Genomic DNA, 14,635 nt, shown 5'->3' on the forward strand with positions numbered 1-14,635 from the left:
TCATCTGGAGCTTCTTTACAGAATGAGAGTTTAGGATTCAACCCATAAAGTGCTGAGCACTCTGGCTGAAATCCAGTAAAGCACTTGAATATGTGTGTAACAGAGCAGATTGAAAAAGCAACAATATTTGAGAAAATTTTGTTCCTCTTTTCAAATTTAAAAAAACAAACAAACAATCCAAATTCTGAATTTTGAAAATTTTCAACCTGCTGTACAGCTGGTCACAAAAATAGGACAAAATTTTTGCAAAAATTATAGCTGACCCAATGTTGACCCATTTTTTCTGTTGAAGTTCTGACAAACTTGTGGTGAAATTCTGGAAGTTTTTGATCAGCACTAGTGTTTAATTTTAAGCATGTGTATAGTCCCACTGGTGTCAATGGGACTACTCGTGTACTTGAAATTAAGGATATGACTAAGTATTTTGCTGGATTGAGACCAGAGTGCTCAGCATTTTGTAGGATTACAGCCTTATTTTGGAACTACATTTTATATAAAACTCAAATTTTATAATTTTTAACTTTGTACTAAAAACCATACTATGTTCACTGTATTTTATCTGTCGTGAAGTGTGAGACCTCTCTTCTGACAGAACAACAAGATACTGGTAACTCTTCTGGTGGCTCAATTTGTCACTTTTTCATGATATAGTATAATAGACTGAAATTCATCTGAGGTGACCATGTAGTATTATTTGGCAAGTAGCAGGTTATAGTTTCCTTGTTCCCAATCTAGTAAATGAGTGCTATTTCATTGACTCTTTTCTCCTTTGGCTCCCTCCTCCCTTCAAAAAACTGCATAAAGCAGAGATCCCAAAAACATATTCACCTAATCTGAAGTTACTCACTATGGTACTGCTGAACGCCACTTGAGACTGAAGGCTGTCACAACGCCCCAATGATTTCTTCCTTGCATGTCCCTGAAAACGTGCTCGGGCACTTTGACACCTCCTCAAGGGCTTAGTGTTTTTCTGTTTTAAAGTGTCTGGTTTCTCGATCTTGATAACAGGAAGAGCGAAATGCTGATATCTTGCCCCGTCTTCATCATCTGAGTCCAGTTCCTTATGGGTCTCCAGGCGTTTGGCTGGAAGAGAGAAACCAATATCTTGCCTAGTCTTTTCTTGTTATTAGCAGTATTAATTAGAAGATTTTATTATTAATTATTATTATTATTACTAACTCTCATAATCTGTGACACTCTGAACGTCAAAATGACACCCTGTACTCACATATTCACCACTGTTATATGTTTTATACAAAGCATGCCTTGTGAGGTATCAATTGAGAAGTCATGATCTGTGGAACATTACTATCCTGTTCAATTGTATGCACTACCACTGTATGTGAAGTTATGGAGTTTGCTATATGTTTGTTACTGAAATATGTTGTGCGTCTGGGAGACACCCACAGCCTTTCAGTAGCAACAAAGGAGCAACTAACACCTCCAAGCCAGATTTACATTAGGGATAGCCAGCCAGATGTTGATGGCCCATTAAGGAGAATCCATTCTCCCAGAGGGCCTCTCCTGAAGCACATAGATGGAGGCCCAGTGTCTCCGCAGGGCATTTAGAACAGGTGACCTCTGACTCCATGTTTGAGACACTATCTTTCCATGCACATGGATTGGGGAGGTATAAATTGGGGACAGTGACAACAGCCCCAGCCTCTCTCCTCCGCCACCTACTCTGTAGGCAACAAGAACAGTGGGAAGACAAAGACTTTGAACTGGGGAAATTGGTCTCAGGCTAAGAAGGGAATTCAGCCTGCGTATTAAGAACTGTAACCTACCTGCAACATCCAGTGGGGTAAGAAAAACTGCTTAGTCTGATGAAGTTTAGAATATATAAATATATACAGAATATAGATTTTATTTTATTTCTTATGTAACCAACTTTGATCTCTATGCCTAACTCTTATAATCACTTAAAATCTTTCTGTAGCTAATAAACTTATTTTAATGTTTTATCCTTACCAGTGATAAAAGTCTAGAGTACTTGGGAAATCTGTTGGTACATGTCCACCATCCTTTGATGAAATGTTGAACTAATTAATGAGCTTGCATTGTTCAAGAGAAGATCTTGAGCAGGTACATTTCTGGGGTGGAAGCCTGGGGGGATTTGCTGGTGTTTCTCTGTGTATGATTCATAGATACTAAGGTCAGAAGGGACCATTCTGATCATTTAGTCCGACCTCCTGCACAACGCAGGCCACAGAATCTCACCCACCCACTCCTACGAAAAACCTCACCTATGTCTGAGCTATTGAAGTCCTCAAATCGTGGTTTAAACACTTCAAGGAGCAGAGAATCCTCCCTCAGGTGACCCGTGCCCCACGCTACAGAGGAAGGCGAAAAACCTCCAGGGCCTCTTCCAATCTGCCCTGGAGGAAAATTCCTTCCCGACCCCAAACATTGCGATCAGCTAAACCCTGAGCGTATGGGCAAGGTTCACCAGCCAGATACTACAGAAAATTCTTTCCTGGGTAACTCAGATCCCATCCATCTAATATCCCATCTCAGGGGATTAGGCCTATTTACCCTGATATTTAAAGATCAATTAATTACCAAAATCACATTATCCCATCATACCATCTCCTCCATAAACTTATCGAGTAGAATCTTAAAGCCATGGTTCATGTGTGGCTTAGAGCAGTGGCTCTCAACCTTTCCAAACTACTGTACCCCTTTCAGGAGTCTGATTTGTCTTGTGTACCCCAAGTTTCAACTCACTTAAAAACTACTTGCTTACAAAATCAGATATAAAAATACAAAAGTGTTACAGCACACTATTACTAAAAATGTACTTACTTTCTCATTTTTACCATCTGATATTAAAATAAATTGATTGGAATATAAATATTGTGCTTATATTTCAGTTTATAGTATATAAAGCAGTATAAATAAGTCATTGTCTGTATGAAATTTTAGTTTGTACTGACTTCACTAGTGCTTTTTATGTAGACTGTTGTAAAACTAGGCAAATATCTAGATGAGTTGACGTATCCCCTGGAAGATTTCTGCATACACCCAGGGTACACATACCCCTGGTTGAGAACCACTGGTTTAGAGAGCATTTATTGAATTTAGCTGGGTGCGTCCCTGCATATTGTTGACTGAGTGATCATAACATCTGGAGGGGTGTGCTGCTTGTCACTGGCAAAACATCCTGAGAGACAGCCCAGACTGGAGAGTTAAGAGGGCACAGCAGTCCCACAGTTCCAGGTTGTACACTGGAGACCCATCACACAATCTCTAAACCATCACCAGAAAAAAACTTCCATGCATAGTTCAGTTTCTTGGCAAGCTTCCCATTGAAATGTTTATCATTACAAACCAAACCAAACAAGAAACTGATCACTTTTATGGACTTCTGTTAACTAAAATATTTTTAACTGCACTTTTTGCAGTTCAGTGGAAGAGAAGAATGAACTATGATAATTCACAAATTTGGTAATGTTTTCACTCACAGAGCATGAAAATCTATTTTGCAGATGCTGGCCAGCTTAATGACATTCTAAATGTAATGTAGAGGTGGAGTAGTTATATGCATAGTAAAGTACTTTGGGCCTAATTTTGCATTACCCACACAGGAAAAACTCCCACTGAAGAATACAACATGAAAGGGAATTGCGGTCAAATGGGAATTTTGCCTTAGCAAAATGCTCAAATAAATTTGTTAGTCTCTAAGGTACCACAAGTACTCTTTTTATTTTTGCCTTAGCAAGGACTGAGAGATTAGACCAATAGTACTGTTATCCTTTTTTGACCCAAGTGGTTTGTGAAAGTTTGCGGCCCTGAGAGGGGTTGCAGTTGGGTGTAAAAACTGACTATGAGGTCTGGTGTTTTCTTTAAAAGGAACATATAGAATCCTGCATCTCTGAATGCAGAAGGACAAAACAAGACAGATTCTTTGCTTACAGTCCCAAGCATCTTTAGCCAGCACCAGACCCAGAAGCCCATTCTTTAGCGTCTTTCAGGGCCATAGACTGTGCTTGACCAGGCTCATGTCTTGCTTTAGCTTGTCTGTACTTCAGCTTCTCTCTCTCTCTCCCTCATTCACACACACATTGTGCCCTCCACCTAAATGGTGCGAGTTTATGCCTATTTTTAGGTGGGGCTCCATAACTATCTCTTATAGCTATCTTAAATGAAGAAAGCATTCACACCTATCAGTTTCAATGAGGTTTTAACAAAATCCATAACAGTATTTATTAATGAAAAAGTAACTATCAGCAATGGACCTAGTAAAAAACTCAGATTCAAATACCTGCAAACTTTGGGGAACTTCAGATATAGACTTTGTAGTTTAGGCCCGTTTCTAGCAAACACATAATTGTTCCTACCTTTCACATTACCCAGGTGGTTGTATGGTAATTACTTTTGGACTCACTGAGTTTAATTACCACTTATCTCACTTAGTAAGAATCAGAGAAAGGTAGGGCTGGCAGTTACTGCAGCGGGGTGAATTTAAGAGGATATTTCTTCCTTGCAGTTCTGAATTGTTGATCACAATAGAACAGAGGCTGAGGTGTTTGATGTGGGAATATGAAGATTAGTTGTGTGGCTTCAGAATAATTTTAAAAACTTCCACTCTCTTGTGAACCTTTATAATAAGACAAAGAAAACAAAACAACGCCCCCCCCAAACAAACCACAAAATGACAGGTTTCAGAGTCGCAGCCGTGTTAGTCTGTATTCGCAAAAAGAAAAGGAGTACTTGTGGCACCTTAGAGACTAACAAATTTATTTGAGCATAAGCTTTCGTGAGTTACAACTCACTGTATCCGATGAAGTAAGCTGTAGCTCACGAAAGCTTATAGTCAAATAAATTTGTTAGTCTCTAAGGTGCCACAAGTAAACCACAAAATGAAACACTAAGGCACTAAGGTAGAGTAGGTAGAGTAGGCTCATAATACAATAATACTTCTTTGTGTTTTACCATTTTCCTGATGTGAAAACTCATTTCCATCGACAGTACAGCGGCGAAACACCATCTTGTTCTCTGTTAGCGTCCCAGTTTTATCTGAGAAAATGTACTGGATTTGCCCCAGATCTTCAGTAATATTTAGGGCTCGGCACTGTATGGGCAAATCTACATCTTCATCATACAGATCAATGTCACTATGAATTAAGAAAACTTGGCTCAGCTTGACGAACTCGATGGACACGTAGAGAGAAATGGGGATTAAAATCTGGAAGAAGAATGTTCCACAAGATGTTAGAACCTCAGTGATGGGTCTTTTTTCTCGCTGTACTTTTCACTATCAGCCAAGTCCCATGTCAGTTGCAGTCATGACACTTTATGGAGAAGAAAAAGAACCAGTTCTTTCTGGAGTCTAAGTCTTATTAACTCAGTGGCAGGGAGATTTTCACTGTCCCTGTAATTCACAGGGAATTTATAGGTCATGGTCACCCTCACCGAAGCGCTGTGACCTCCATGATGTAGCATCTTGACCATAAGCACAGAAAATAATTTTCATGCATCTGCTGATTCTCACTAAACATGTATCTATGGAAATGGTATACTACCAGGAAATTCATATTCTAGGACTGAGGCTATGGTGCCAGAAACAGCCATCCAGAAGTGGAATGATGCTGTACACATAGTAGCACCCAATGGATAGGTGTGGTGGATGTGGGTCAAGAGGTGCTATATTTGGAAGTGCTCAGATAAGATTCACAACACTATCCAAAACGTGTTTCTAGGCCAAGGTGCATCTTGCTCAAATTGCTCCTAAAATAGGATGGACTAGCATATTTTTCAACTCTTAATATAAATACATTTCACAAGTAACTGCTTTGTTTACCCTTTCCCCTTTCCTGTTATACCCCCAAAAACCTCTAAATTCCCAAAACGTACAAGCATTCTGTTTCAGAAATACTGCATAACTTCCCTAAGGATTCTACCAACAGCTCAGAAAGTTGTCCTCATATTTTATTCATGTTAAACAAATTCTGTCTGTTTATATCTCAGTGGCTATAATAATAAATATGAAAAATAAATTCCCATTCCATAAAATGTTCTCAGTTAGGCTTAATCAGACTCAGATATATGGTCTCCCAGTTCTAATTTATCTTCTTTTTCCATGCCAACACAGCCTTATCTACCTATTATTCCCTGTTGGTAAGGTGTACAAAAATTTTTGTTTCACCGTTTCCTTGAGCTACTCAGTAGAATTCTCATTCTGAATCAGGGGAGAAAACACTGAAAGTTCTAACATACTGATGGAATTGTCCTCCTTTGTGTGCATGTGATCAATTCTGGAACTAGTTTAATGATATTACCACCGCCTTCATATCAATACACTGGGGAAGGGTCAGAAGAAATAAAAAAAAGTCTGTATCTTAAATGTATATAATTGTGGGTATATACATACATACGTACCCATACTATAGTGACCATCGTGAATTGACTATAACTATGTATGGGTTTTCAGATGCTGTAGAACCCTAAAACTTAAGAAGCTTTCAAGATAAAAAGGTGCTTCCACCTGATGTATAGCAACTGGTTCTCTACCATGTGATCTTTATTTACAAATACAAAAAAGGCTGTTATCATTTAAGCATTCTAGAGTAATGGTCCAAGATATTGCACTAACTACTAGTAACTAACTAACACTAGTATTTTGGACCATTTCTGTAAAATACTACAGTATTTTTACAAAAGTTTTAAAAATAAATTCAACTATCAAGAGGGTGCAACTTGACATCTGCTTGCCAGCCATTATATCATCATTTCCAAAGCTACAGCTTTTTTTAAATTTCTATTTTACCTGTAATAGGATTATCATTGTCAAGAACATGTAGAAACCAGCAACAGCTGAGGAAAGGTAGTTGCCATTCACATCTGGAACTTCGTATGGTGGGCGCTCTGAAAAATTCCCATTCCAAATGCCATGACCTATACAGAATCAACACTATTTTAGTGGAGTAAGCTGAGCAAAACAGTGGTGGGGCAAGAGTTCTGGAATATTCTATTTCTTATACTCTTGTTAAAAAGGAAAAATATTCCACAGCAATGGCCCCAAGCAATGCTGTAAGTCTACCGTAAACTGCACCATTAATGTAGAACACCATGGCACATTTTTATAAAGGTTAGTTGAGTAGTAAACTTAAAGTGAGGGTATCCTTTAGGGAATCCTCTTCCTCCTCCCTTCTCCCACGGTCTGTGGGAGTTTCCCCAGAGCTCTTTCCTTTACCCTTTGCTCTTCTCACTTACATTCTGTCTCTGAGTGATTCCATTTGCTTACACAGATTCAAGTATCAGCTATGCTAATAACTCAAGTTAAAGAGGTCAGTGGAGAGAGAGATTTAATGTGGCCAAAACTGAAGTTATTCTCTTCCTTTCTAAACTTCTTCACTTCCCCCCTTCTTTTACTGTTGACACTACCATTCACCTTCCCCATGACTCCGTCCTGCAGTTTGGCATTTATTTTAGATTTCTCCCTCTCCCTTTATTTACTAGTCTTAGGCCACATCCAGAAATGGATGGGTCTTCCTCCTCAGTTTCTCCAAGATCTCTGTCCTTTTCTTTCCATTCCTGAAGACAAATCTCTTGTTCAAGGTTTCACTGCTTCCTGCCATGACTTCTGCAAAATCTTTCTTTCTGGCCTCCCAGATATGCATGTTGTTCAAGAATGCTGTTAGCTTAACAGCACTGGAAACTAAATTTCCATACAGAACTAGTGTAGTTTGATACTATACAGGCAGTCAGCAGGAACACAAGCTTCCCCTGCACTGTCTGTGGCTCCAGACCCATTTCAAAAGCAAATCCTCTAGTACTTCACTCTTCAGGCCTTTATCTTGGCCTCTTTCCTGACACTCTTGAAGAAGATGCTATTAGTGCCAATCGTGGAAGCAGTTTTTGTGATGTGGACATCTGTCCTACTAAGAACTGGACAGAGACTCCAAAATTATTTTATGCTGGTGTAAGGGGACTGTTGCCCCCTTACTAACATTCAGTGGGGGTGTTTTAGTTGCTAGCTCCCAGTACTAAAAAGGGGAAGGGTCAATGAGGATTCAGGACCCTGAGATTGACAGTCCCTAGGAATAATTGGGATAGGCCAATGCTCTAGGTCAGCCTGAATGACAGGATGGGCAGGCAAATCAGGGAGTCAGGAGGCCAGGAAGGTCCCGTCCTCCGTGTGAGCTGGAATTGCCTGGGTCAGACAGAGTGGGGCCGAGCTATGGAGAAAGCAGCAGCTCATGCTGAGCTGGAGAGCAGAGCTGTGCCAGATCCAGAGGGACCAGAAAAGCAACCCAGAGAGAGCAGACCCTGTTCTGGGAGGAGAGCAGCCCAGGAAGCAGGTCAATGCTGGGAGCAGAGTCACAGAAGCAGCCTGCAGAGCAGACCTGTCCTGGGAGCAGAGCTGTAGAAACCAGAGCCAGAGGGGCAAGAGAAGCAGCCCAGGGAGCTGGAGGAAGAGGAGCAGCAGCCATACTAAGGCAGAGTGGAGCTGGAGCTGGAGCAGTCTGGAGCCGGGCGTCGTGAGCTACTGGGGAGAGTGAGGGGGGACCCTGGGCAGTGGGCCCAGCACAGGGAGACGCCTGTTAGAGACCTTATCATATTTGAACAAGGATGATTATCCCATTACCACACTCATGAGTTACCTACTCCCCCAAGTTTTGCTAATATTACATTATCTGCAAGCGAGATACTGATCACTAAATCATCAGTAATATTTTTTTTCTGAAATCCTTTACATCAAACAATTTTATCATATAAAACATAAACTACTAAACCACTGTTGGCACTGAAGGTCATTTTAAGAGGATGAAATCTAGTGGATTTATTACTGTTTTACATGTTTCACTGTATGAACATTTCATGTTTAATTCTTATCTTTTTTAAGATAAGCAGATAAATTGATTTTTAAATGTTGACTTTTTGCATCTCTGTCCACACATCAAATCGGAATTTAAAGGATTTTGCTACTCAGGGGTCTCTGCATATGAGCATGACAAATACAAGAGTCTAAATCTAAATGACAGCAGCCCGGGAACAATGAAAATAAAATCTCTCTTATATGCATACAGCTCAACTGTTAAACTGAAATCCCATTTCTAAGCCAAAAAAAAAAAGCTCATTCCAACATGAAGTAGCAAAATTAAAAAGGGATTTACTCAGTTCTACTGTTGGTCTTAAACAGATTCCTCTTTTCTGATGCTCCCTTACTTCTAGAAGTACTAATCTAATGGCTTGCTTGTATGTCTCATTACAGCTCTCATGGGCAGCTACCTGGAAACTTGTTAGGGCTTCGGTATGGTACGATACAACTCTGTGTGTGTGAACTCGATCAAAGCTGTGGCACTAGGCAACTTCATGGCTGTGCTGCAGTTTACTGAAAATGTTTAGAAACCACAAGAAACCTACAGGAGCCTTTGTAACCTCTGTAAAGTCATGGCCCATGGAAAACTCATTGGGCTCCAACTTTGGCCCTTTCTTCATTAGAGTTAAGAAAATGTATTGTCCTGCTCTGACTAGGATAGGATCACAGTCAGTACTGGAATGCAAGCCTGTTCTTCAGCTTTCTGCAATGCAATGAAGATGACCTCTTCCACGATTAGCATCTAGCAAATCCTACTAGGACTGGAGATGAAAGTTCATACCCACAACTGAATTTACTCCCACATTTGGGATTATTCAGATTTGAGATTTTGATTCAAACCCATTATAAAGATATGCATCAACCCTGAAATTTCAGTTAAGTTCCCCAGAGTAAAGGTGATCAGATCTAGGTTTTGGAACATACACACGCCTAATAAAAACAAATCTTAATCACCACAAAGAAAACCAAACATTTCAAATGGAAGAGGAGATTTTCACTGTTGCTCCATACCTAGTGCTCCGATAAGACACATGATGAACAGAAGCCCCACACAAAAGAAAATATCAATGTTCATGCGCCGTTCTATCTTGCTGCGTTTGTAGCGCGGCCCACTGTTATTCAACATGGCTTTGGTTTCATGACCTTTAAAAACACAAATGGAGAAAGCCTCATTTATTTAGTTTCTTACCTGTGGGAGGGGAGAGGGAAGAGAGACAGACTTAATACACATCTATATCCGACATGCTGGTGCCCACAATGTTCACTTGACTCCAAGCATTTCACTGGGGAGGGTGGGCGAGGCTCAAATTGGAGTGGTGTCAGGGCTGGAGGATCACAGGCGGAGAGGGAGCGTTTCCCTGCCTTCTCCCCCTGGTATTATTTACCAAGAAGGAGCGTTCCTGTGCCCTAAGTCACAGCAAAAGCATTGCAGCAGGGCATTTTACCTGTACAGCCTGGTGGGGCCCAAGCCTATCACACACCATCCATGCCACTCTTCCAGGCATTCATATTTATACTAAATTGATGCATTTATGTGGTAAATACAAGGATCCCAAATTCTCTCTTACACTAAGGCCCCATAAGAATTGCCGCTTGCAAGAGGTCTCCCTGGCTAGCACAAGGCTCTTCCTGCAATACAGGGCATGTCAAGGGCTGACTGAGGTTATGGCTGGAGTATAATGTACAATGACTAATGTCTGCTTTCTGGGGAACACAGGAAGCAGAGCATACATTAGAGCAAAACTGAGTGGACTTAACTTACACCAGGGCCAGGCAGGTCTTGCCTTCCGCAGAACGCAAAGGCAGCTTAAAAAGCTACTTTTCCTTCCCACCCTCACTTCCTGTCTAAAACACTTCATTCCCGTATCTGAGAATTGAAGCCAAGAATTTGAATCCTGCTTTAAAGTGAAAATCTGAATGCAACTTTAACTATGGAGTTGCTTCTGACACCTCCATGATATACACACAAATAAATACACACACTGTAAAATGTATATGTTTAACTACAAACAGAAGACAGAGAAACTTTTAAGACAAAGAATTTCTATGAGACAGACATTAGGGGGAGCATGTTTCACATTAGAGTCCAGCTTTACAAGCACTAGAAGAAAGTAAAGCTTCCAGTTAGGTCTGGAAGGATTCCAAAAAAACAGGTTTCAGAGTAGCAGCCGTGTTAGTCTGTATTCGCAAAAAGAAAAGGAGTACTTGTGGCACCTTAGAGACTAACAAATTTATTAGAGCATAAGCTTTCGTGAGCTACAGCTCACTTCATCGGATGCATTTGGTGGAAAAAACAGAGGAGAGATTTATATACACACACACAGAGAACATGAAACAATGGGTTTATCATACACACTGTAAGGAGAGTGATCACTTAAGATAAGCCATCACCAACAGCAGGGGGGGGAAGGAGGAAACCTTTCATGGTGACAAGCAGGTAGGCTAATTCCAGCAGTTAAAAAGAATATCAGAGGAACAGTGGGGGGTGGGGTGGGAGGGAGAAATACCATGGGGAAATAGTTTTACTTTGTGTAATGACTCATCCATTCCCAGTCTCTATTCAAGCCTAAGTTAATTGTATCCAGTTTGCAAATTAATTCCAATTCAGCAGTCTCTCGTTGGAGTCTGTTTTTGAAGCTTTTTTGTTGAAGTATAGCCACTCTTAGGTCTGTGATCGAGTGACCAGAGAGATTGAAGTGTTCTCCAACTGGTTTTTGAATGTTATAATTCTTGACGTCTGATTTTCTCTACGTAAAAGAATGAATGGACACAAATCAGACGTCAAGAATTATAACATTCAAAAACCAGTTGGAGAACACTTCAATCTCTCTGGTCACTCGATCACAGACCTAAGAGTGGCTATACTTCAACAAAAAAGCTTCAAAAACAGACTCCAACGAGAGACTGCTGAATTGGAATTAATTTGCAAACTGGATACAATTAACTTAGGCTTGAATAGAGACTGGGAATGGATGAGTCATTACACAAAGTAAAACTATTTCCCCATGGTATTTCTCCCTCCCACCCCACCCCCCACTGTTCCTCTGATATTCTTGTTAACTGCTGGAATTAGCCTACCTGCTTGTCACCATGAAAGGTTTTCCTCCTCCCCCCCCCTGCTGTTGGTGATGGCTTATCTTAAGTGATCACTCTCCTTACAGTGTGTATGATAAACCCATTGTTTCATGTTCTCTGTGTGTGTGTATATAAATCTCTCCTCTGTTTTTTCCACCAAATGCATCCGATGAAGTGAGCTGTAGCTCACGAAAGCTTATGCTCTAATAAATTTGTTAGTCTCTAAGGTGCCACAAGTACTCCTTTTCTTTTTCCAAAAAAACAATTACATTACAGATTTCAGCTGTCACACACATTTCACTCTCACAAGGGCAGCAGAGTCAGCAGGCCCACAAGGCTTGTACCAACATTTGAAGATGTGGGGAAACATGTACGTGCTTCTACTTAACAGCTAAATCTGTTTGATGTGAAAAGGAAGTAAAATAAGATTCGTAAAATATAAAAATCTTACACAATAAGATAATATACATCTTATTTTACTTCCTTTTATATACAGAAATAGAAATCAGTAGACCACCTAATCAAGGTTTTTAACTACTTTTGACTATCTCAGCAGCTAAACTGGCTTAATTAGAAGCTGCTAGTCACATTTGCCATGTGCAAACTTACAGAAAACCCAATATGTCAGATCCAGAAGTGAATGATTTTAATGTTATTTAGCTCTTCATTATGTGATTGTAAAGTATGAACAACACCGTAGGATAGAAAAAATATTAAACTTATTCAATTTGAATCAAGTTACTATGCTTGTAATGCTAATAAGAGACTAGTATAAGAAGTGCTAACATGAAACCTGCACGAAGAGCCTGCTTTTTTTATTCTATTATTAATTTTTCATACTGCACCCCTCATTGTGATATCTAAATAATCTCCAGTGGTGTTTTAAATTATGTCATATATGGTTCTTTCTCCATTTATCTTTCCACAAGATGAACTATGTACAGATTTTTATTTGCAACTGCATGGTATATGCGAATGATGGGGTTGTTTTTTCCTTGTTTTATGATATGCTAGATGCTTTTATTTGGGAAGACAAGGTCAAAAAAGCATGCTTAAACATGAAGAGGAAGTTATTAGCAAGTGGTCCATCAGTGCCATTAATGCTGTTGCCGTTCCACATCGTTGCTCAAATTCATATTGCACAGCATCTATTATTACTCTTTGTTCCTATTTCAGTAGTGCCTACAGGCCCCAATCAAGATGAAGGCCCAAATGTGCTAGGTGTTTTACATATACATAGACACACCTCCCTGAACCCAAAGATAATAAAATCTAAATAAATATCTCAGCACGCTCAGAATGAAAATTTGATATCAACATCATCTTGTGACAGGCTAAGACTATGAATTAGAGGTATGAATTACACTACATTTCTAGTTTCACAGTAGCAGCCGTGTTAGTCTGTATTCGCAAAAAGAAAAGGAGTACTTGTGGCACCTTAGAGACTAAAAAATTTATTAGAGCATAAGCTTTCGTGAGCTACAGCTCACTTCATCGGATGCATTTGGTGGAAAAAACAGAGGGGAGATTTATATACACACACAGAGAACATGAAACAATGGGTTTATCATACACATTGTAAGGAGATTGATCACTTAAAATAAGCCATCACCAGCAGCGGGGGGGGGGGGGGGGAGGGGGGAGGAGGAAAACCTTCATGGTGACAAGCAAGGTAGGCTAATTCCAGCAGTTAACAAGAATATCTGAGGAACAGTGGGGGGTGGAGTGGGGGGGAGAAATAACATGGGGAAATAGTTTTACTTTGTGTAATGACTCATCCATTCCCAGTCTCTATTCAAGCCTAAGTTAATTGTATCCAGTTTGCAAATTAATTCCAATTCAGCAGTCTCTCGTTGGAGTCTGTTTTTGAAGCTTTTTTGTTGAAGGATAGCCACTCTTAGGTCTGTAATCGAGTGACCGGAGAGATTGAAGTGTTCTCCAACTGGTTTTTGAATGTTATAATTCTTGACGTCTGATTTGTGTCCATTTATTCTTTTACATAGAGACTGTCCAGTTTGACCAATGTACATGGCAGAGGGGCATTGCTGGCACATGATGGCATATATCACATTGGTAGATGCGCAGGTGAACGAGCCTCTGATAGGGTGGCTGATGTGATTAGGCCCTATGATGGTATCCCCTGAATAGATATGTGGACAGAGTTGGCAACGGGCTTTGTTGCAAGGATAGGTTCCTGGGTTAGTGGTTCTGTTGTGTGGTGTGCGGTTGCTGGTGAGTATTTGCTTCAGGTTGGGGGGCTGTCTGTAAGCAAGGACTGGCCTGTCTCCCAAGATCTGTGAGAGTGATGGGTCGTCCTTCAGGATAGATTGTAGATCCTTGATGATGCGTTGGAGAGGTTTTAGTTGGGGGCTGAAGGTGATGGTTAGTGGCGTTCTGTTATTTTCTTTGTTGGGCCTGTCCTGTAGTAGGTGACTTCTGGGTACTCTTCTGGCTCTGTCAATCTGTTTCTTCACTTCAGCAGGTGGGTATTGTAGTTGTAGGAATGCATGATAGAGATCTTGTAGGTGTTTGTCTCTGTCTGAGGGGTTGGAGCAAATGCGGTTATATCGTAGAGCTTGGCTGTAGACAATGGATTGAGTGGTATGAGCTGGATGAAAGCTAGAGGCATGTAGGTAGGAATAGCGGTCAGTAGGTTTCCGATATAGGGTGGTGTTTATGTGACCATCGCTTATTAGCACCGTAGTGTCCAGGAAGTGGATCTCTTGTGTGGACTGG

The 14,635-nt window shown here is 40.4% G+C and overlaps 1 protein-coding gene across 1 annotated transcript in view; it reads right to left on the reverse strand.

The window, feature by feature from the left end:
• Positions 1 to 14,635, reverse strand: part of ATP10B (ATPase phospholipid transporting 10B (putative)) — a 264,174-nt gene that overhangs the window by 42,281 nt on the left and 207,258 nt on the right. The window contains exons 7-10 of the mRNA XM_043490568.1: positions 9,836 to 9,967; positions 6,770 to 6,897; positions 4,936 to 5,188; positions 848 to 1,083 (exon numbers count right to left, since the gene is read on the reverse strand). Of these exons, the coding sequence (XP_043346503.1) occupies positions 848 to 1,083; positions 4,936 to 5,188; positions 6,770 to 6,897; positions 9,836 to 9,967 (749 nt within the window). The remainder of the gene's footprint in view (positions 1 to 847; positions 1,084 to 4,935; positions 5,189 to 6,769; positions 6,898 to 9,835; positions 9,968 to 14,635) is intronic.

The sequence above is a fragment of the Dermochelys coriacea genome, chromosome 8, assembly GCF_009764565.3.
Source record: "Dermochelys coriacea isolate rDerCor1 chromosome 8, rDerCor1.pri.v4, whole genome shotgun sequence".
Lineage (NCBI taxonomy): Eukaryota > Metazoa > Chordata > Testudines > Dermochelyidae > Dermochelys > Dermochelys coriacea.